This window comes from Solanum verrucosum, unplaced genomic scaffold, assembly GCF_900185275.1.
Source record: "Solanum verrucosum unplaced genomic scaffold, falcon-dt-bn FXZP01000217.1, whole genome shotgun sequence".
In the NCBI taxonomy this organism is placed as follows: domain Eukaryota; kingdom Viridiplantae; phylum Streptophyta; class Magnoliopsida; order Solanales; family Solanaceae; genus Solanum; species Solanum verrucosum.
The window spans coordinates 1,701,098-1,723,549 of record NW_026020032.1 but is presented as its reverse complement, the minus strand read 5'-3'; the positions used below and the strand labels follow the sequence as shown (position 1 = coordinate 1,723,549).

The 22,452-nt window shown below is 34.4% G+C and overlaps 3 protein-coding genes and 1 pseudogene across 3 annotated transcripts; 1 reads left to right on the top strand and 3 right to left on the bottom strand.

Annotated features, from left to right (window-relative positions):
• Positions 1-5,839: 5,839 nt before the first annotated feature.
• Positions 5,840-7,087, bottom strand: LOC125821445 (LEAF RUST 10 DISEASE-RESISTANCE LOCUS RECEPTOR-LIKE PROTEIN KINASE-like 2.1). The gene is made up of 2 exons (XM_049500860.1): positions 7,064-7,087; positions 5,840-6,978 (listed from the first exon to the last, which is right to left on the bottom strand). The coding sequence occupies exon 2, from the start codon at positions 6,824-6,826 to the stop codon at positions 5,840-5,842; it is 987 nt and encodes a 328-aa protein (XP_049356817.1). The 5' UTR covers positions 6,827-6,978; positions 7,064-7,087.
• A 3,070-nt stretch (positions 7,088-10,157) lies between these two features.
• LOC125821544 (uncharacterized) lies at positions 10,158-15,163 on the top strand. Its single transcript, XM_049500962.1, has 10 exons — positions 10,158-10,532; positions 11,625-11,745; positions 11,868-11,953; positions 12,052-12,451; positions 12,543-12,643; positions 12,724-12,790; positions 12,903-13,130; positions 13,286-13,747; positions 13,951-14,023; positions 14,826-15,163. The coding sequence occupies exons 1-10, from the start codon at positions 10,189-10,191 to the stop codon at positions 15,062-15,064; spliced, it is 2,121 nt and encodes a 706-aa protein (XP_049356919.1). The 5' UTR covers positions 10,158-10,188; the 3' UTR covers positions 15,065-15,163.
• A 1,043-nt stretch (positions 15,164-16,206) lies between these two features.
• LOC125821444 (rust resistance kinase Lr10-like) lies at positions 16,207-18,430 on the bottom strand. Its single transcript, XM_049500858.1, has 3 exons — positions 17,656-18,430; positions 17,519-17,563; positions 16,207-17,333 (listed from the first exon to the last, which is right to left on the bottom strand). Exons 1-3 carry the CDS (start codon positions 18,428-18,430, stop codon positions 16,207-16,209), a joined length of 1,947 nt encoding a protein of 648 aa, XP_049356815.1.
• Positions 18,431-20,013: 1,583 nt separating this feature from the next.
• Positions 20,014-21,186, bottom strand: LOC125821567 (rust resistance kinase Lr10-like; annotated as a pseudogene).
• Positions 21,187-22,452: the final 1,266 nt, after the last annotated feature.

Here is a 22,452-nt window from a genome sequence, read left to right as displayed (position 1 = left end):
GAAAAAACAGAGTGAAAGGTGAAGAAGAGAGAAAGGTGGTGATAGTAATTAATGTTGAAAATAATGTGACAATTGTGGGGCAATTAATGCAAGTTCATATTTTAGTATATAGTATTTGGACATTATATCCATTTTATATTACAACCTACTTGATATACTCCTTTAATTTAATTATTAATCTATTCGCTTGACCTATGTTCACTTGATATGCCTCTTAAATTTAACAAGTTAAATATTCTTCAAGAAAATTTATTAAACTTATTAATGATACTTTGAATTCTAGATTTGACATATATTGACCCAATATATAAATATTCTTTAAGAAAATTTTGATTAGATATGTATTTTATTAAACTATTCTTTTTAATACTCCTTCGATCCAACAATAGGTGTTCACTATATACTATTTTGGAATGTTCAATAATATTTGTCTACTTTATAAAATCAATGAATAATTTTACACTTAGTTTTTAATTTGTTCTTATCATTAATTATAGTAATTCTTTTATTACATTTTTCAAGATATTGTATTTATTATGTTTCAAATGGTGATATAGTAAAATTACCCTTCTATTTATAATTTTTTAAGAAATGTGTAAAGTCAACAATGAACAAGTATTATTGAACAGAAGGGAGTAATACTTTTTAAGGCTAAATTTGACTATTTCGTTCGTTGCATATTACTTGATTTGTGTTGATTTAACATATCTTTTAAGAATTTTTTTAGTTAAGAGTGTACTTTACTAATCTAAACCTTATCAATGATACTTTGAATTCTAATTTTGACTCCTTCTGTTGAATATTATTTGATTTTTGTTGACTTGACATATTCCTCAAAAAAGTTTTAATTAGGAATGTAGTATGCTACTAAACTAATTTTATTAGTGATGATTTGGTAGAAATGGAATCATTTTTCTTTTATATTCTATACAAAATTCTATGACTTCATTAATAAGTCTAAGTAGCATAAGTAGGTTTCTAGGGATGTTTTAGCAATTTCTTAGAACTCTAAATTTGATTACTGTTACTTTTATTTATTAATAAAGATAGTGTATGATAGAAATGATAAAACTCTAGTAATTTTGAGAAGTAAAATGAAATATATATTTTTAATATAAGGTTTACTTGGGAGAGATAGAGACCCTTTATGTTTCCTTTATTCTTTTTGATAATTTATTATTGAAGTAGGGGTAGAGTTAAAGAAAAATTAATGTCTTTCTTGATTTTTTAAAACAGAAAAAATATGTTTAAACCTTTTCATATACTAGATGATTTAGTTAATATGAACCAAAAAAGAAAAAAAAGAAAAATGATACTAGGAAGAGCCAAGGTATATTAATTGATTTCTTTTTATTTGTTTAAATAATGATAAATAGATTTAATCAATATCTATGTTAAATGAAGATAATTGGTATTTATATTAATAGATGTTGATACACATATGTTGGTCGGAGATGATTGATATTTCATAAAATTAGTTTAAATGCATGCAAATTAAAAATAACAAGTACTTTGTAAAATTAGTCAAGATACTACTGATCTGTTCCTAATTACTTGTTCACTTTTGAATTGACACACCTATTAAGAAAACAATTAATGACATAATGAGTTTACCATTTTACCCCTATTAATTTTGAAGTAGATGAATAAAAAACTTAAGATTTTCAAAAAGTTCTACCGTTTTCAAAGTAATTAATTGAGGGCATAATAGGTAAAATTTTTTTTGTCATTTCCTGATTTGTTAAAATTGACAAGTAATTAGAAACAACTAAAAAATAAAAAAATGGACAAATAATTAGGAACAAAGAGAATAATAAGTTAGTCAGAACATCACATTTATAAAAATAAAAATAAAATAGCATGAAGTGCAAGGGATTTAATAGCCTTTTCTTTTCGATAGAATTAATCGAGTTGTGCATAAATGACTTGTATATCATGGTTACTCAAAAAAATACTAATATTAAAGGAGTGCTAGGACTTTAGTGGTTTTTGTGTCATGTGAATGAGAAAAGAAGCTTCATAAATGCTTATTCAGTACTTATATTGACAGAAAATAATATGTTAAATTAATTGACGTATATGCAAATTAATGAGAATGAGAAAAGAAGCTTCATAAATACTTGTATTGGTAGACGATAACATGCATCACATTATATTAATCGACATACATGCAAATTGACTAGAATGAGAAAGAGAAGTTTCATAAAGACTTGTCTAATATTTGTATTGATAGAAGATGACATGCATTACGTGAAAATAATCTACATATACACAAATTGAAGGTACGTCATAGTTATTTCACAAAATTAGTCTAATACAAATAAATTAATTCACACACCGCGATTATTATTTTTTAAAAAAGTTGTAGGAAGTGCTAGGGTTTTAGTGGCTTTTTGTGGTATTTGTGTTCCTAAGAATAAGAAAAGGAGGTTCATAAAGGCTTTGCCCTACGGTTGAATAAAGAAACAAAGCAACGTTCTTTTGGTCATTCTCTTGAAGTACTCAAAATTTCACTTTTGCTTTTGGCCTTTGGGTACAAAACCAATAAAAATCTTTTAAATTAAACTTAGATTTAATTTAATGCCATGTAACATCATTTGTCACTTCTATATTACTGTATAAGCTATGCACAATAAAGCCTTTTTGATTGACTTGTCACTATTTTAAAAAATGAAAGTTCATATAATATTTTGTGTGTGATCAATGTTTAAAGAATATTTTATCGAAACAATCTCTCTATATTCACATGATAGGAAAAATGTTTTATCAGATCCCACTTGTGAAATTATACTGAGTTATGTTGTTGTTGTTGTTCAAAGAGCATTTTCACATAGACACATAATTGCTTTATTGAGTTTATGTGAAATAAACGATTTCGCGTAGACGTCGTAGGTTTTGAGTTAGAAATGTCATTTTAATATCTATAATGTAAATACTTTTATTTATACTTATTTCTCATGAAATTATGTAAGGTTTGATTTGACGATCATGAATTCTACCAAATCCTTTTTTTACTTGCCGCTACATTTAATCATAGAGGACTAAGGTCGCATGCACGCTATAAATAGAGAGTATCTCTGTTCAGGCTTTAATCGAATCGAATAGTGAAAATACAAGCGAAAACTCACATAGGTCTTAAGACATACAAGAGAAAATAGTTTACAAAAAGAAATAAAGCATATTCAAAGTAGAATTAACTCACATGATTGTAGGCCCCGTAATACGTCAATTCAAGTATATCAATATTATGAAGTTGTAAAATACCTAAAATGGCAAAAAGAAAAAAAATTCAATATATACTTAACTATTTCAATCATCATTATTAAGAATTAGTAATAAAACACTTAAAATGGCAAGAATATCAATATATATACTTAATTAGTTAATGACTATAATGACAAAAAAATAAGAACAAAAAATCAAAGAGAAGTACAATAAAGCAAAAGCAAGAAAAAGGTAAAGAGTGCAAGTTTATATTTAAAGTGAGGAGATTAATCATTTGGTCTAACGACAAAAAGCAAAGTTTGGAATTTTGATTAGAAATATGATTTGTTTAATAATTTGTCTTTTACACTTTATTATGAATAATAAAATAAAACAAATAAATAAATTATTACCTTCTGTTTCTCTTCTTGTCTCCAACGTGGGGCCAAAATCAAATGCTATAATTTGCTTGATTTCATGCAACATTTCCCATGTATGATTTTTTTAATTTTTTATATACTATACTTTTTCTTTTTCTTCTTTGACTAAATTTTTAAATTTTTTTCTTTCTATTGGAGCCTTTAATTCTAATTAGTGGTTTAAGAACATAGCTCCATAAAGTTTAAAGGGTGGAGCGGCAAAAGCAATTATGTATGTTCCATTGGTTAGGGATGACAATGGATCGGTGTGAGTTTGAACTTGTGCAAGCGAGTATAGGGTTATACAGGCGCGGATACGAGACTACGATATTTAGATATGATATCTCTCACTACAAAATAGTTCAACGAATTTTTTTCTTACTTTTTGAAGTAGTTCAATATACTTCTTTTTAATGCGGGTTTGCTATGCAACACACCATAGTTTGTACTGTTTGTTATCCCTACCTTTATTAGTTGTTTAAGATTTGGATATATTTATTAAAAAATTTACGGTACTCCTTCACCAGAGGTCTCAGATTCGAATCTCTTTGGATGTAGAGTCACATTTGTTAGGAAGCGCTTTACCCCCAATGTGATATTTTTAGGCACAAATTCGAATTTAGGCGGGCTCCAATGTGGGTGTTGGACAAGAAAAAAATTTACTTCATAATGGGCCTCAGTTAGCCCAATTGCATTCCCCTAGCCAATTTTGGACTTTGCTTTGGGCCTGAAGTCTTGTAAATTGGAGTGATATTTGTGCAAAATTAACCTTTTAAGTTTAGTGAAAAATTTAGGTACCAAATTTTTTTAAAGTTGAACAACAAAGATGATCAAGTGAGCTGGCAAGAAGAACCAAAATCGGAAAACTATAACATACAAGTCTTGACAGATCGATATAACTTTATGCTCTTACGAGCGGCAAGATTACTCATAAACTACATCGGATTGTCATGATTTCAAAACTACATACACAGAAGAGAAAGAAGAGAGAAAAAATATATGACTTCAAGATATATTCAACGTAGTTGTCCTATTGGATCACTCACAAACCATACCAAATCGTCACGATTAAAAAAAAAGACATTTCAAAACTATGATATTTCATGATATATTTTCATTTATGAGAATAAAAGAGTACAACTTCTCTCTTATCCACAAAGATAGGAGTAAGATCTGCGTATATCCTATCATTTTCAAATTCTACTTACGAGATTATACTGAATATATTGTTGTACTGAATATGAGTAAATTTATTTTTTCAAATAATTGATCCTTTTTTCCTTCTATTGTGGTTAGTAATACTAGCGTTGCATTTGAATAAATCATGATTAGTGAAGCAAGCAAAAGAAGAAGACCAAGTCATATAAAACTATCCCATATGCTCAAATAAAAAATTTCCCACCTCAAAAAAATAAATAAAAATAAGCCATATTTTTATTTAGTCTTGCTTTTTGTAATCATTATTTTCCAGTCAATCTTACTTACCATAAATAAATAAAAATAGTCAATCTTACACATTTTTTGACTCTCAAGGTTGTCAGTTGATTTACATATTTCTAACAAAGCAAAGACTAAAGAAGCAACCATCCAAAACACTATGACGAAATTTTGTACAACTAACAACATTATACCGTTAGGGTTGGGTTGGGCCAGCCCATTTTGACAGCTCTATCCACAAAGATATGAGTAAGATCTGTGTATATTCTATCATTTCCAAACTCTACTTACGAGATTTATTGAATATATTGTTGTACTGAATGTGAGTAAATTTATTTTTTCAAATAATTGATCCTTTTTTTTCCTTCTATTGTGGTTAGTAATACTAGTGTTGCATTTGAATAAATCATGATTAAGGAAGCAAACAAAAGAATAAGACCAAGTCATATAAAATTATCCCATATGCTCAAACAAAAAATTTCCCACCTCAAAAAAAAAAAAAAAAAACTAAGCCATATTTTATTTAGTCTTGCCTTTTGTAATAATTATTTTCCAGTCAATCTTACTTACCATAAATAAATAAAGATAATCAATCTCACACATTTTTTGACTCTCAAGGTTGTTAGTTGATTTACATATTTCTAACAAAGCAAAGACTAAAGAAGCAACCATCCAAAACACTATGAAGAAATTTTGTACAACTAACAACATTATACTTGGTGTAATTCCACAAATGAGGTCTAGAGAGGGAAAAACGTACGTACACAAATCACTTTACCCTACCTCGTGGAGGTAGAGAGAGTTGATCGGGAACTCGATTCTTCTACTGATGAGATCAATTTTACTTCTGACCTTGAGGAAGAATATAGGTAAGGCGTAGGAGGAATTTGCAAAGAGTTCAAGTTCCCTTCCAACATTTCGACAACTTTAGTAATAGATGGTCTATTTGAAGGACCAGTTTGGATGCACCATAGACTCACTATCACCATTTTTCGTGCACATTCTTTCTCCTCTTCATTCATTATCCCGATTAATTGAAGTTCTTCGTCTAGTTCTATTCGTTGATAAAGCCAATCTGGAAAGTAGACTTCACTCGTTCGATCAACAACATTTTTCCTTCCTCCAACCATCTCTAACACCATCATTCCATAGCTATAAACATCAGACTTGTGTGATACGCCTCCCAAGTTTCTACAAACAATTTCAGGAGCAATGTAACCGATAGTCCCTCGTGCACCTAACATTGACACTATACTTTCCTTTTTTACGCAGAGTTTAGCAAGTCCAAAGTCAGATATCTTAGGACAGAAATCTTCATCAAGTAGTATGTTATGAGGCTTGATATCAAAATGTAGAATCCGAGTGTTACAACCACGATGCAAATACTCCAATCCACGAGCAATGCCTAATGCAATTTTATACAGTACTTGCCAATCTAGTTGACGAACTCTGTCTGTGTCTGATCTTTCCTCATAGATGAACTTTTCAAGTGATCCATTGGGCATGAATTCGTAAACTAGAGCTCTTTTTCGACCCTCAAAACAGAATCCCACGAGGCTCACGATGTTAACATGTGATGTCCTGCTAATACTCGATACCTCATTAATGAATTCTTCACCACTGCCTTTTAGTCCATTCAAAACCTTCACAGCAACAGGATTTCCATTATGTAAATTTCCTTTGTATACATAACCATATCCTCCTTGGCCTAGTTTGTTTTTGAAGCTACTAGTCATCTTTTTGATGTCTGAATAACTATATCTCATCGGAGCATATGGCCCGTTGTTCTTGAGAAATGCTTCAATATTTCGATGATCCTCAGCTTTCGATTCCCAAAACCTGAGGTACTTATGCCAGAAAATCTTTTTTCTAAAGCAGAACAGCAAAATAAAGATTCCAATGCAGCCGACAACTGCAACTATATGGAGGAAAATGAAGTCATACACCGGTGAAGAGTCTCTATTCGAGACAATGCAACTAGTACAGTTTTACAAAAGAGTTACCTGTGGCTAAAACAACGATCCATGTTATACGAAGATGCTTTCCTGCAATACGAAAAACGAATAAATAAAGAGTACTAAGATGAAGGAATCAAGCATATTTTACTTCTTGAATACCTTTGCCTTGATCAGTAACAGAACAAAGAAATTTGTTGTTACTATCAACTTGACATCGTCCTCCACTCGAATAACATTGATTACATGTATTAGATATTGTCCATCCAAGAGAAACATCAGCAGCCAACATATCGAACAGGTTACTATTGTTCGATTTTGATTCATAACCTGACACCATAGGCAATTGAATCATTGAACATTTACTAAGAAGAGTTGATCCAATAGAAGAAATGGACGAATGGTTATAGTATAATGTGAAACTTTCACAACCATTGTAACTTTGAAAGCCCTCGTACGAGATATCATTACTAGTATTGCATTTAAACAAGTTGAGGAAAGGGTCGACACTATAGGTGATTATAGGAGATATTGGGAGAGATAGATTTCTATCGAAAGATCGACAACTCTTTTCCTTTAAGAGATTTTCAAGAACAGGATCCTTAATTTTGACAAAAACATTCTGTTTTTCAAGAACTTGATACTTTACTCCTTCCAATTCGATCATCGGATGTGGAGCAGTATCACAATCAACTTTACATAATCCGCAATCAGGTTGATCAGGTTTGTAGAAAGGAAAACTCAGAATTTCTGAACTTCCACATTGGAATTCTTGAGGACAGTGTGAATAAGGTGTGTTCTGTCCTTGAACAGAATCAAAACACCTCTGATGCAACAAAATGAAGACGAAAAACCAAGAAACTAAATCCATGACGATTAACGAGTAAGGACCCCTTATGTTTAAAAGAAGAAAAACAACAGCAACAACATGAGAAGCAACACATCATATAATATGTGCTTAATATTATTTACATATATAACTTTGGAGTTTGAATGAGTAAACATAATTCCTTACTCGATCTTCTACAGTGATTAAAGCAACTAAGGACTTTTCTCCTCATGTTGTCAAAGGAGTCATTTTCATTTCTTTCATTGAATAGTCTCTGCCTTGAAATATAGGTAACTTTTATGGACTTGCATTGTTCACTAGAATTTCCTATTTGGCATATGTTGAACTTCAATGTTGTTAGTTGACTTGGAAGTTTATTACTACAACTTGTTGTATAGGCGTTAAATGCTTCATTTAACGCCTTTGTGAATTGAGGGTCTTGGTTGGTATTTGCAACTTTCACATGAGCTGACATTGACCAACTTTTGCGCGGAAGAATCAACTTAATTGATTTGAGGAAAAGGAACTGTGCAAACGATCTAGGCCTGTATTCGGAGTTGATGTTTAGTCACTCCAAGAGTGGAATCAACAACCACCTCATGTTTCATAAAACCAATCGAGGAATCCATTTAAAGTGGCTGGTGTATGGTAAGATCAGGACTAACAATAAGGGGGAAATACATCTATCAAAGCATTTAACGCCTTTGTAATTCTATAAGTGAGTTCCTCGAGAAGGCATGATATATGCAGATCTTACCCCTATCCCTTTGTGGGGTAGAGAGGCATGCCATATATAGTTCGGAGTCTTTCCTTTATTGTAGAAACTAACAATTTGACCTCATCTCTAAGGCATGATTAAGGTCTACGTACAATCATACACTTAGGCAGACTTCACTATTTGGGAGTATGTTGTTGTTGTTGTAATTGTTACAACTTTTGTAATATTTTTTTGGGAAAATGCATAAGTACCCCCCAGCCTATGCCCAAAATCCCTGAGACACACCTAACCTTTACTAAGGTCCTATTACCCCTCCGAACTTATTTTATATATAATTTTCTACCCCTTTTTGGCCTACGTGACATTATCTTGTGGACCCAGTGCGTGTTGACAATTTTTTCAAGGATAGTGCCACGTAGGCCGAAAAGGGATAGAAAATTATATATAAAATAAGTTTGGGGGGGGGGGGGGTAATAGGACCTTAGTAAATGTTAGGTGTGTCTCAGAGATTTTGGGCATAGGCTGGGGGTACTTATGCATTTTCCCATATTTTTTCTTATTAGATATTTTAGTGCAAAATATGTTAATTGTTTGGTGATTTGAGATTGATTTTGATGTTAGCTTTGAGGTTTGAATTGTTTTTGCTAGATATTTGGACTTTGGAGTATAATATTGTTACACATGTTCTAGTTGTGATTTGTGGTTTTTTTGTTGATTGAAACTTATAAAAATGACAAGGGGTGCTTTTCAAGACTTTTCATAGATAGCTCAAATCCGTCTAAATAGCTAAAGAAAAAAGAAATCATCTAGAAATTGTTATTACTTTGCCGGTTTCAATTTATTCGTATGATTTTGACTTAACACAAAATATAAGAAAAAAAAGATTTTTTTTGAGTCTTGTAATTTTAAATTAAAGATACGTAGAATGCACAAAAATATCTGTCAATCTCGTGGTCTTAAATATGTCATATGAGAAGTTAAGATAAATCACTATATATTTAAAATTTTAGTAAATAATATACACATTAAATTTAAAATTCAATTATTAGCAATTAGGGATCGTTTGGTAGCTAGTTAGAATTATGCAGATATTAGTAATGTAGGTAGTAATTATGAGTGAATCTAAGTATTGATTTATACATTTATTATCCATGTATTAGTTATTCCACTTTCTATCAGGTATAAAATAATATATGTATTCCCTCGTAAGTCGTAACTTATACATGTATTAATCATGCGGTTTTTTTGCAAATCAAACCTCATATTAATTTTATACATGAATAATTTACCTTCTATTTAGCTACCAAAAATAATTTTACTTATGCAAAATCTAATACCTCCATAACTCACATTTTAACCATCTACGATACGACCCCTCAAAAACAAGTTTTCCCAAGATTAACCATCTCACCCTCGATGTGGGATAAAAATAACAACAAAAGAAAAAAAAGAAAAAAAATAAATTCATAAGCTTTGTGACCACTCATTTTATGTCCCCTTTATCCAAACATATATGTGGTCAATAATTAACTGTCAATCAAATATCAATATATATATAACAGAAATAACCACTTCTGTTAATAATTTTCAATTTTAACCCAAAGTTCTTCACTTTCACTTCACTCTATGTATTCTCTGCATTTCCATTTCACAATCAGACCAAAAAACTATGAAATCAACAACAAATTTTCATCAATTTGTTCATGGAAATCGAGTTTCTCGTCTTTGGAATACGTTAAATTCGATTTGAAGAATGAGAATTTTAAAGCTTATTATTACAGAAAAGGGGATTTTTTAGGAGGAGATGCAATGGGAGTAGAGAAAAATGTTGGATGTGAAGTGGAAGTTGTTTCGTGGAGAGAACGAAAGATTAAAGCTGAGATTTTGGTGAATGCTGATGTTGATTCTGTTTGGAATGCTCTTACTGATTATGAAAGGCTCGCTGATTTTGTCCCAAATCTTGTTAGCAGGTAATAGCAGCAATGTATGCTTATTTTTCTAATAAATGATAGTACTTGTGTTGTAAAAACGGAGCGAGGATTTGAAGCTTACGAATTAGGGATTTTAGAGGGGGGTGGGGGTGGGTGGGAGGGTTGGAGTGTTTAGTTGCCAGTTGAGACTAAGTTGAGCTTAGGGGTGAAACTAGGTAGGGTCGAGGGATTCATCTGAATCCCCTTCGTCGAAAAATTACACTATTTATACATGGTTAATTTTTTCTTTTAATGTATATATTTAGTAGATGTTGCACTTCTTTGGGCTTTTTCGTGTGTTTACTTATTCATATTTTGAACCCATTTAGTGAAAATCATGGCTCCGTCATTGGTTGAGGTGTCTAGATGTGCACTCTCAAAGGTATAGTGCGTACGGCTTACTTGTCAGTTGAGGCCAAGTTTGAGTGTATGTTTATGTATTATGACTTTTTACATATTAAATGTATTTCTTAAAACAAATGTAGGATTTGAACCAAAACTACTGGTTTTGCCGAACCAGCATCCTACACTCTGCATTCGACCTAGTTACCGAAGGGTGTGACCTAGTGATCAATGAAGTGAATGGAGAACCGTGAGGTCTTATGCTAAAATTAATACAGAGGCACAAAAAATGCTACGTGATTTCTTCCTATGGCATTGATAGATAGAGTTACTTGGTATCTATAATATAGTGAGGAGCTAACAGGTACCTAGCGGAATAGTCAAGTACAGGCAAGCTAGCTCAAACACCACGTTTTGTTTTTCATGAAGTTCGTACTTTTGAACATAATCCTCTATGGGTTGTGAGCCATTCACTGGAATCAGAGACATGCCTACAACTTACTGCAATGAGAGTCTGTCTTTGAAACTTTGTTCTTCTAATACGATTTCAGAATAAACACATTCAGTACTAAAAGTAGAGATGGATATCTGCATTGGGCGTCTCTGGAGTCTTTGCTAACATCCATATAATCTTGAAAGTTTTTTGTCTGTCAAATCATCGTGATATTCGTATTGCATATATTTGTGTATGATGATTTAGGAATATACTTTGCATTACATACTAATGGATGAATTACTTGTTAATCACAGTAGGAGAATTCCTTGTCCACATCCTGGACGTATTTGGTTGGAGCAAAGAGGTATCCAACGATCACTCTATTGGCACATAGAAGCTCGTGTTGTATTGGATCTCCAAGAATTCATCAAATCGGTAAGCATATGAAATCTGTGTGTATGATAGTTCGTCTGATCTGTGACATTCTAATATATGTCTACAGTCCATGCTTGTCTAAACCAAGAGCTATGTTTTATATTGCTCTTTTACAAATTTAGAATAATGTTCGCGAGCTCCATTTCTCTATGGTTGACGGTGACTTCAAGAAGTTTGAAGGCAAATGGTCTGTGAGAGTTGGAACAAGGTACAATCTTTATCGAAGGAAACTTTGTTGTTCCTAATTTTCCTTTTATGTTGTCTTCAAGAATACTGTAGAGACCTACAAATGCCTTTTCTTTTCAGGTCTTCAACAGCTATACTAAGTTATGAAGTTAGTGTCATACCAAGGTTCAACTTTCCTGCCATTTTCTTGGAGAGGATTATCAGGTCAGACCTCCCGGTAAATCTTCAAGCGTTGTCCTGTAGAGCTGAAAACAGTTATCAAGGTTATCAGAGTGTTACCAAAGAGGAACCTGGTTCTTACCTTATTTCCACTAAGACAGATATTGATCATGTCATTTCCCACGAAAATAAATCTTCCGGTGAACACTTAAAGGACAAGTTTGTCAAAGCCACTTTTGGCCCATCGACACCAGTTACAAGTGATGTGAGTAACAATTGGGGAATATTTGGTAAAACTTGCAGACTTGACAAGCCATGTGTGGTGGATGAAGTCCATCTCCGAAGATTTGATGGTCTACTGGTAATTAATAGACTGTATACTGTGACTTACTTTTTCCTGTGAAGCTGTATTGTTTTGGTAGTCCCTTTGATAAATTGATTTTGGGGTGAAGGAAAATGGAGGTGTTCATCGTTGCGTTGTTGCTAGTATTACAGTAAAAGCTCCAGTTCGCGAAGTATGGAATGTTTTGACTGCTTATGAAAGTCTTCCTGAGTAAGTTTTCAGGGCTTTCTTCTAATATAATTTCTGGATTGGTCATCATACTAATGGTAATTCATCCCAAATTGTTGCAGAATAGTTCCAAATTTAGCGATCAGTAAGATCTTATCACGAGACAACAACAAAGTTCGCATTCTTCAGGTAAATGACAGAATGAATAATTTTGGGGGCAACTGTGAAATGAATACGTTGTGTATTGCAACGAGATATGTTTCTCTAATATTAGGTGATGCTTCTACTTGTCCATTTCCAGGAAGGATGCAAGGGTCTTCTATACATGGTACTCCATGCACGTGTTGTCCTAGACTTATCTGAACTCATGGAACAAGAAATTAGCTTTGAGCAGGTGGAAGGAGATTTCGATTCTTTTGAAGGAAAATGGATCTTAGAGCAATTAGGCAGTCATCATACTCTATTGAAGTATAGTGTGGAGTCAAAAATGCACAAGAATTCATTTCTTTCTGAAGCAATTATGGAAGAGGTTTGTATCCATGTCTACTCCCTTCGTCATCCACTAAACATCGAAATTTATGTTAAGCGGATCTTGTGCCTAACTCGCATCAATAAATCTGCAGAAAATATTATAAATTAGAATGCCTTATGTGCTTTCTTCTGCTCTTATTCTGTCATTTTCAGGTCATATACGAGGACCTTCCCTCAAACTTATGTGCAATCCGAGATTACATTGAGGAACGAGAGACTGAGAAACCTCTTGAGAAATTTAACCATGATGAATTTCGAGAGGCATCGGTTAGTTCATCAATGAAGGATTCATCTGTTTATTATGATAGGCAAGCCGGGCAGAATTCAGATAGTAGTAGTTTACATTCACCTAGACAAAGGCCGAAAGTTCCAGGGTTGCAGAGGGATATTGAAGTTCTTAAAGCTGAGCTCTTGGCTTTTATCTCCGAACATGGACAAGAAGGATTTATGCCTATGAGAAAGCAACTCAGGAAACATGGAAGAGTGGATATTGAGAAGGCGATTACACGTATGGGAGGTTTTAGAAGAATTTCTTCATTGATGAATCTATCTCTTGCTTACAAACACCGCAAACCAAAAGGTTATTGGGATAGCTTGGAAAATTTACAAGAGGAGGTTAGTTAAACAGTTCTTCGTACGTATTATCAACTTCTCATTTCTTGCAAAAGCTATGAATACATGCAAAAAGGAAACCAGCTTAAGATACTGACCAATGCAGGAAAAAATCGAGTTTTAGCAGATTTAACCAACCTTCTTGTTGCATTTCATATTTTCTTGATTATTTTGATTAAGCTTGGAAATGATCTGCAATTTTTCAGATCAGTCGTTTCCAGAAGAACTGGGGAATGGATCTATCGTATATGCCTAGTAGAAAGTCCTTTGAACGTGCAGGTATGGAACTAGATTACACGATTTTGTTCCTTTTTTGGTATAATACACTCCTCCCCACTCACTGTCCTACAAAAATGGAAGAAATGAGAGTGAAGGTCAAAAACATGCCTGAAGTATCTCTTTTTTCGAGTTTCCTACCTGAACTATCACCATCTTTTTATCAAAACACACCTCCACTATCAATTACCGGAACGATTTTTCTATACAAGAAAAAACAACCATCTTTCCTTTCTAGTAGCCACTTACAAAATGAATGGAAAACTGAATAAGAAAATGTGCTACTTCCAAGCTCAATCAAAATAAATAAGATCAGCAAACTACATCACTCTGTAATTTTGATGAGTACCAAACCTCATAGGGTTTCATAGTTTTGGTTATGGTACTACTTCCTCCGTCCTATTTTATATGAAGGTGATTGACTGGGCAAAGAGTTTAAAGAGAAAAAAGAAGGCTTCTGAAACTTATGGTCTAAAATAAGACATAAACTTTTGTTGTAAGAGCGAATGAGAAGTTTGAAACTAAATTGTTATTTAAATAAAAAAATATGTCATTCTTTTTGGGACTGACTAAAAAGAAAAGAGTGTCACATGCATTAGAGGACGTAGGGAGTACGTGTTTTTGGAAGTGTAACTCGGCCTGAGGAAGTTCGATGGTCCCGGACCAACAATGGTGGTTGACATTGGGACAATCAGATATGTGGATCCCATCTGTGTGCCACAAGACACAATGTTTCCCAGGCCTAGAGTTGCTCTAGTTCTTTACCTCACAAATAGTGCTGACTATCTCAAGTTATCTCTTACAGGCCGCTATGATATTGCTCGTGCATTAGAAAAATGGGGTGGCCTTCATGAAGTTTCGCGTCTTCTGTCACTTAAGGTAAGGCATCCTAACAGACAAGCAAGCCTTGCCAAAGAGAAGAAAGTTGAGTTATTAGCTAATGATGTAAATTGTGAAACGACATCGTCTAAACCTTTTGTTGCACAAGATGCAAAGAAATGGCTCATGAAACTCAAGGACTTGGACATAAATTGGGTGGAATGAGTATTGAATTTTGTTTCACAATACTTTTCTGCTAAAAGCATGACAACAGCTAATTGTATCAAGTGTACATATATCAATCAAGTATGTTTCAATTCCAAACTAGTTCGAGTTACCTTCTGCTTTATGCTTTTATAACTGAAAAATAGACTCACTTACAATGACTTAGTCGAAGTTAGTTTTCATCATATTCTTCAGCGTCTGGATATTGACAGATAGACGATATAGACCATCGTCCTTCATGTCTTCACTGCTGCATAAAAAATGAATGCAGAACAAATCATTTTGATTGAAGGCTATCAGGTACTATTTATACATTATGCCACTGTGTGAATAGTAAAGTTATTACTATTATGCAAGGAACCTAACAACAACAACAATAAGGTGAGGTCACTTAAACATAGTAAACAACAAATGAAATCAGATTCCAAAAACCAATGACTACATGAATCATAATTAAGGAGACAAACAAATGAATAACAATAACATGCCCGGTGTAATCTCACAAGTGGGGTTTGGGGAGGGTACAATGTACGTAGACCTTAACTTACCCCTACCTTGGAAGTAACATAGGTTGTTTCCGATAGACCCTCAGCTCTACTAGGAAAAACATCTCTAAGTTGATCGAAAAAGACATATCAGAGGTGAAGAAATCATGGAAAAATACTCATAATTGAGGAAGCAAACAAAAGAGGAAGACTAACAATTGAGGAAGCAAACAAAAGAAGAAGACTAAAAGTCATATGGAATTATTCTATGCTCAAACAAAATAATTCCTACCTCAAGAAAAGGAATACTAGATATTAAATTAATTGTTCAGTGGAATTTTATTTATTTTTAATTATTATTTTCCAGTCAACTTAGTGGATTAGGAAATTTCTCAGAAATCAAGATTAAGAGTCTGAGAGTTCTCTTTGAACTTAGCTTTTCCTTCTTCTTTGTCATGGAAATCTGGGAAACTTTGCATTTTGACTATGTAAAGTCATTAGATCCATTCATTTTACATGTAACAATTTTACATCCCTGATGAATAAAGATAATTGCAGCACAAATTTGAATCTTCGTTAAATATAATCGTTTCTTTGAAGATCTAGATAGATTATTACAACTACATTGATTGAACGAAACTTCTCCTGGTAGTCCACTTAAACGTTTGATCTACTACACTGATATGAACCCACTTCCAATGAATCTACCTCTGATCTCGAGGGAGAATATAGGTAAGGCTTGGGAGGCATTTGCAAAGAGTCTAGTTTCCCTTCTAACATTTCCACAACCTTGCTCATCGATGGTCGATTTGAGGGATCAGTCTGTATGCACCATAAACTCACCATCACCATCTTTCTTGCACATTCTTTCTCCTCTTCATTCATTATCCCGATTAGTTGAAGCTCTTCATCCAGTTCAATTCGTTGATAGAGCCAATGTGGAAAGTAGATTTCACTCGTGCGATCAACTCCAACATCAACATTTTTTCTTCCTCCAACCATCTCTAGGACCATCATTCCATAGCTATAGACGTCAGACTTGTGAGAGACACCTCCCAAGTTTCTGCAAACAATTTCTGGAGCAATATAACCGATAGTCCCTCGTGCACCTAACATTGACACAATGCTCTCCTTTTTCATGCACAGTTTGGCTAGACCAAAGTCAGAGATCTTCGGACAAAAATCTTCATCAAGGAGGATATTATGAGGCTTTATATCAAAATGCAAAATCCGAGTGGTACAACCACGATGCAAGTACTCCAATCCTCGAGCAATGCCTAGTGCGACTTTGTACAGTATTGGCCAACCCAATTGACGAACACTGTCAGATCTTTCCTCATAGATAAATTTTTCAAGAGATCCATTTGGCATGAATTTATAAATGAGAGCTCTTTTGCAACCCTCAAAACAAAATCCCTCAAGGCTCACAACATTAACATGTGATGTCCTGCTAATACTTGCCACCTCGTTAATGAATTCTTCACCATTGCCTTTTAGTCCATTCAGGACCTTCACAGCCACATGACTTCCATTCTGCAGAGTTCCTTTGTATACAGAACCATATCCACCTTGACCTAGTTTGTTTTTGAAGCAACTGGTCATCCTTTTGACCTCTGAGTAGTTATATCTCTTTGGAGCGTATGACCCATAGTTCTTCAAAAATGCTTCAATATTTTGGTGATCCTCAGCATTAGATTCCCAAAACCTGAGGCACTTATACCGCAAAATCTTTTCTCTGAAGAAGAAGAGTAGAACCAATAGTCCAACTGTACACAAAACTGCACCTGTGGAAAGCAAAGTGAAGTCATGCATGATCAGAGAATATAAATTAAACATCACAAGGAGAAAGAATGTCCTCTCAACTCCACTATCGGTACGTTGTGTAATCTAAAGTACTTGTCTCTCCAATTTTTGAGATTTTACCACAATGAAGAAGAAAGAACCCTGCAGTTAATGGATATTTAACTACCTGCTCCCAGAGTCAGTCCCCACTTGCTTCTAGCATCTTTTGCATCTAAAAAGAGAGGAAAAACACTATGAAATATTATACATATGTGATATGAATACAAGACAGGACACTAAGAAAGATGCACTGTGTGACTGAACCTTGTTCATGTGGATTATTTTCTTGATGACTTTGAGCTTGTGGACTATATGGATATGTACAGTGAAATTTGTTGTTTATATCAGTCTGGCATTGACCTCCGCCATAGTGACATTTGTTACAGTCCTCAGAGATCTTCCATTCTACAAAAAAAGTGGCGCTTAACATATTGAACACACCATCATCATCTGATATCGAGCGGATCGGCAATCCGATGAGTGAACAGTTTGCAGGAAGATTGCCTGCTCGCACGTCTTCATCATCACCTCCAGGAAGCTTGTAGAATAAGCTAAAGTCTTTACAGCCACTGTACATTCTATAACCAGCAAAATGATCTTTCATCTGCTGGGTAGTGTTTGGGGTGCTACTACTAGTGCTGTTGCATTTGATGAGGTTGAGAATATTCAGTGGGAGAATTTCAAAAGAAATAGAAGGAGAGTATGGTAAGGAGAAGTTTTTGTTAAAAGCCTGGCAGTTGTGTTGCCTCAACTTGGCATGAAGCTTGGGGTCCTCAACGCAAACTGTATAATTATACATATTTACTACAACATAGTACGAATCTCCTTCAGGAAGCAATCGGATTTTCGGAAATGTTTTAGCATCACAACCAGATAAGAACATTATTCCACAGTCAGGTTGTGTGGAAAGAGAGAAAGGAAAGCTGAGGTCAGTAAGATTTCCACATGAAAAGGACTTTGGACAAGTTGAATCATTTCTGCCCATTGCCTGAACTAAGTAACTGATCAGAAAAAAGCATATTAAAGAAGTGTAAGTCATATTAAATCCTCCCACTGATCAAGCAAAAGTCTCCTCCTATATCAACAAGAGGAAAAATTATGAATTCAGTTGTTCACAAGCACTTACGCGTTTTTAAAAGCATAGTGGATGTGGAAAAGTTGTTAGAACGTATATTAAGGGGCTGTGAGGAAAGACTTGAAGTCATGTAGAAATAACAAAATCACATTTGGCCCATGGGCCAGCTTCAGTCAAGTCTTAAGGGCCGGTTGGCTTTCTTAGGCTGGGCTAAAAGGCCTCGGTCTTTTTAATGGACTAAAAAAATAAAGGGAAAATTACGCGGAAAAGCAAGCATATACTAGTTAATTAGCTAATATAGCTATAGTTTGAATTAATTACGGCTTACAACTTAATTTTAGCTTTAATTACGTCACTTGTCCTCTTTTATATATATACAAATACAAATTATACACATATATATACAATTATATGACATATATACAAATACAATTAGTCTCTATCCACTCTCTGGCCTTTCTCACTCACCTCTCCTCTCCCTCTCCCAATCTCTCTTGCCAGATATATAAATACATATGTATATCAGTTATATATATATACAATTATATGACAGATATACATATACAGTTCGCCTTTCTTCACTCTCTTCCCTCTCTCGCTCGCCTCTCTCCTCCATCTCCCAATCTCTCTCGCTAGATATACAAATACATATGTGTACCAGTTACATATATACAATTATTTGACAGATGTACATATACAATTCGACAAATATACATATACAATTCGCCTCTCTCCACTCTTTGCCCTCTCTCTCTCGCTTCTCTCCTCCCTCTCCCAATCTCGCTCGCCACTCTTCTCCCTATAACATGTAGCTACGAATCGTAATTAACAAACTATATCTATGGAGCATAATTAAGCTATCTTTGAGTGACTATATGCGAAAGTTCCCCAAAAAAAATCTAGTGCAGCCCTATTAAATAAAGGGTTAGGCACCGAGCCATGTATAACTTCATCAGCTAGCAGATGAAACAAGCCACTATCATTTGATTTTTCTGCTGAACTTGCTGCCAAAAGGCAACTGAATATATGAACAGATACTAGTAAGAGGAAATCCTGGATAATAATTGACTGATGTGTTATAGTGTAGTATGAAACTATCACAGACATTGTAACTTTTGGAGTTGAAAAAATTCGTCATGAGTACTCTTTTAGCTTCTGTTGCATTTGAACAAAGTGAGTATCTTGTTGTAGTCTCCTTATTTGGTCTTGGAAAGATCTCATCACATGCACTAACTTTTGGGGTTGAATTAGGCTCCAGACCACAATTGGGCAAACCAAAAAGGCAATCTCATTATTTAATTGTCTGGAAATTATCTTATAGTCAGACATATGCTGAACAGGTAAAATGAAAAGCACTAATTAGGTCTGCTTATTATGCTGACATTCCTCTAGGCAAATCACTCTTCTTTTAGAATTAAATCATTAAGAAAAACATCAACTTACAGCTTCTTACATTCAAAGACATCTAAACACATCAGAAACCGAACCTGTAACAGTACCAGTTTTTGCTACAATTCCATAACAAAATGTGACTGCAGTGATATTAGCTGAGATATGAACACATAAAGGCTAGGCTAGTTCTACTACTGATGAATCTACCTCTGTTCTTGAGGGAGAATAAAGATAAGGCTTGGGAGGCATTTGCAGAGAGTCTAGTTTCCCTTCTAACATTTCCACAATCTTGCTCATAGATGGTCGATTTGAGGGATCAGTCTGTATACACCATAAACTCACCATCACCATCTTTCTTGCACATTCTTTCTCCTCTTCATTCATTATCCCAATTAGTCGAAGCTCTTCGTCCAGTTCAATTCGTTGATAGAGCCAATGTGGAAAGTAGATTTCACTAGTGCGATCAACTCCAACGTCAACATTTTTTCTTCCTCCAACCATCTCTAGGACCATCATTCCATAGCTATAGACGTCAGACTTGTGAGAGACACCTCCCAAGTTTCTGCAAACAATTTCTGGAGCAATATAACCGATAGTCCCTCGTGCACTAAACATTGACACAATGCTCTCCTTTTTCATGCACAATTTGGCTAGTCCAAAGTCAGAGATCTTCGGACAAAAATCTTCATCAAGCAGGATATTATGAGGCTTTATATCAAAATGCAAAATCCGAGTGGTACAACCACGATGCAAGTACTCCAATCCTCGAGCTATGCCTAGTGCAATTTTGTACAGTATTGGCCAACTCAATTGGCGAACACTGTCGGATCTTTCCTCATATATAAATTTTTCAAGAGATCCATTTGGCATAAATTCATATACGAGAGCCCTTTTACATCCCTCAAAACAAAATCCCACAAGGCTCACGACGTTAACATGTGAGGTCTTGCTTATACTTGCTACCTCGTTAATGGATTCTTCACCACTTGCCTTTTAGTTTCTTCAGGACCTTCACAGCCACATGACTTCCATTATGTAAACATCCTTTGTATACAGAACCATATCCTCCTTGACCAAGTTTATTTTTGAAGCCACTGGTGATTCTTTTGACTTCTAAATAGTTGTATCTCTTTGGAGAACACGATCCATAGTTTTTTAAAAATGCTTCAATATTTTGGTGATCCTGAGCATTAGATTCCCAAAACCTGATGTATTTGTACCACAAAATCTTCTCTCTGAAGCAGAAGAGTAAAACCAACAGTCCAACTGTAAACAAAACTGCACCTGTGGAAAGTAAAGTGAAGTCATGCACCATCAGAGAATATAAATTAAACATAGCAAGGAGAGAGAATGTCCTCTCAACTCCACTATCGGTCTGTTGTGTAATCTAAAGTACTTGTCTCTCCAATTTTTGAGATTATACCACAATGAAGAAGAAAATCTAAAGAAAAAAGGACCCTGCAGTTAATGGATTTTTAACTACCTGCTCCCAGAGTTAGTCCCCACTTGCTTCTAGTCGTTTTTGCATCTAAAAAAAGAGAAAAAATACTATGAAATATTAACAATATTTGATATGAAAAAGATAAAAGGACTTCATGAAATATACAGTAGACCTTGAACTTGTGGATTATTTTCTTGATGACCTTGATCTTGTGGATTATTTGGATATGTACAATGAAATTTGTTGGTTATATCAGTCTGGCATTGACCTCCGCCATAGTGACATATGTAACAGTCCTCAGATAGTTTCCATTCTACTATAAAAGCGGCGCTTAACATATTGAACAAACCACCATCATCTGATAGGAAGCGGATCGGCAACCTGATAATTGAACAGTTGGCAGGAAGATTGCCTGCTCAAACGTCTTCACGATCACCTGTAGGAAGCTTGTAGTATATGCTAAAACCTTTACAACCATTATACATTCTATAACCAGCAAAATGATCTTTCATCTTCTGGGTAATGTTTGGGGTGCTACTACTAGTGCTGTTGCATTTGAAGAAGTTGAGAAAATTCACTGTGATGATTTCGAAAGAAATAGAAGGAGAGTCTGGTAAGGAGAACTTCTTGTTAAAAGCCTGGCACTTGTGTTGCCTTAACTTGGCATGAAGCTTGGGGTCCCCTAGCCCAAATGTATAATTAAATGGATTTACTAAAGCATAGTACGAATCTCCTCCAGGAAGCAGTTGGATTCTCGGATATGGTTTAGCATCACAACCAGATAAGAACATTATTCCACAGTCAGGTTGTGTGGAAAGAGAGAAAGGAAAGCTCAGGTTAGTAAGATTTCCACATGTAAAGGACTTTGGACAAGTTGAATCATTTCTGCCCTTTGCCTGAACTAAGTAACTGATCAGAAAAAAACACATAAAAGAAGTGAAAGTCATCTTAAATCCTCCCACTGATCTAGCAAAAGTATCCTCCTATATTATGAATTCAGTTGTTCACTGCACTTATGCTTTTAAGACCACAGTGAATGTGGAAAAGGTGTTAAAACGTATATTAGGGGCTGTGAGGAAATTTTCAAAGCACCTTATTGTCAACAGAAAGACTTGAAAGTCATCTAGCAATAACTAGACTACATTTTCAAGCA

Bases quoted from the DNA above. Each gene is read 5' to 3' on its own strand.
- LOC125821445 (XM_049500860.1), bottom strand. From the start codon at position 6,826: ATGAGATATAGTTATTCAGACATCAAAAAGATGACTAGTAGCTTCAAA.
- LOC125821544 (XM_049500962.1), top strand. From the start codon at position 10,189: ATGTATTCTCTGCATTTCCATTTCACAATCAGACCAAAAAACTATGAA. The intron at 11,954-12,051 runs GTACAATCTTTA...TTTTCTTTTCAG, and splicing joins TCTGTGAGAGTTGGAACAAG to GTCTTCAACAGCTATACTAA. The intron at 13,131-13,285 runs GTTTGTATCCAT...TGTCATTTTCAG, and splicing joins CTGAAGCAATTATGGAAGAG to GTCATATACGAGGACCTTCC.
- LOC125821444 (XM_049500858.1), bottom strand. From the start codon at position 18,430: ATGACTTACACTTCTTTAATATGCTTTTTTCTGATCAGTTACTTAGTT. The intron at 17,564-17,655 runs GTTCAGTCACAC...CTCTCTTTTTAG, and splicing joins AAATAATCCACATGAACAAG to ATGCAAAAGATGCTAGAAGC. The intron at 17,334-17,518 runs GTAGTTAAATAT...TGCTTTCCACAG, and splicing joins GGGACTGACTCTGGGAGCAG to GTGCAGTTTTGTGTACAGTT.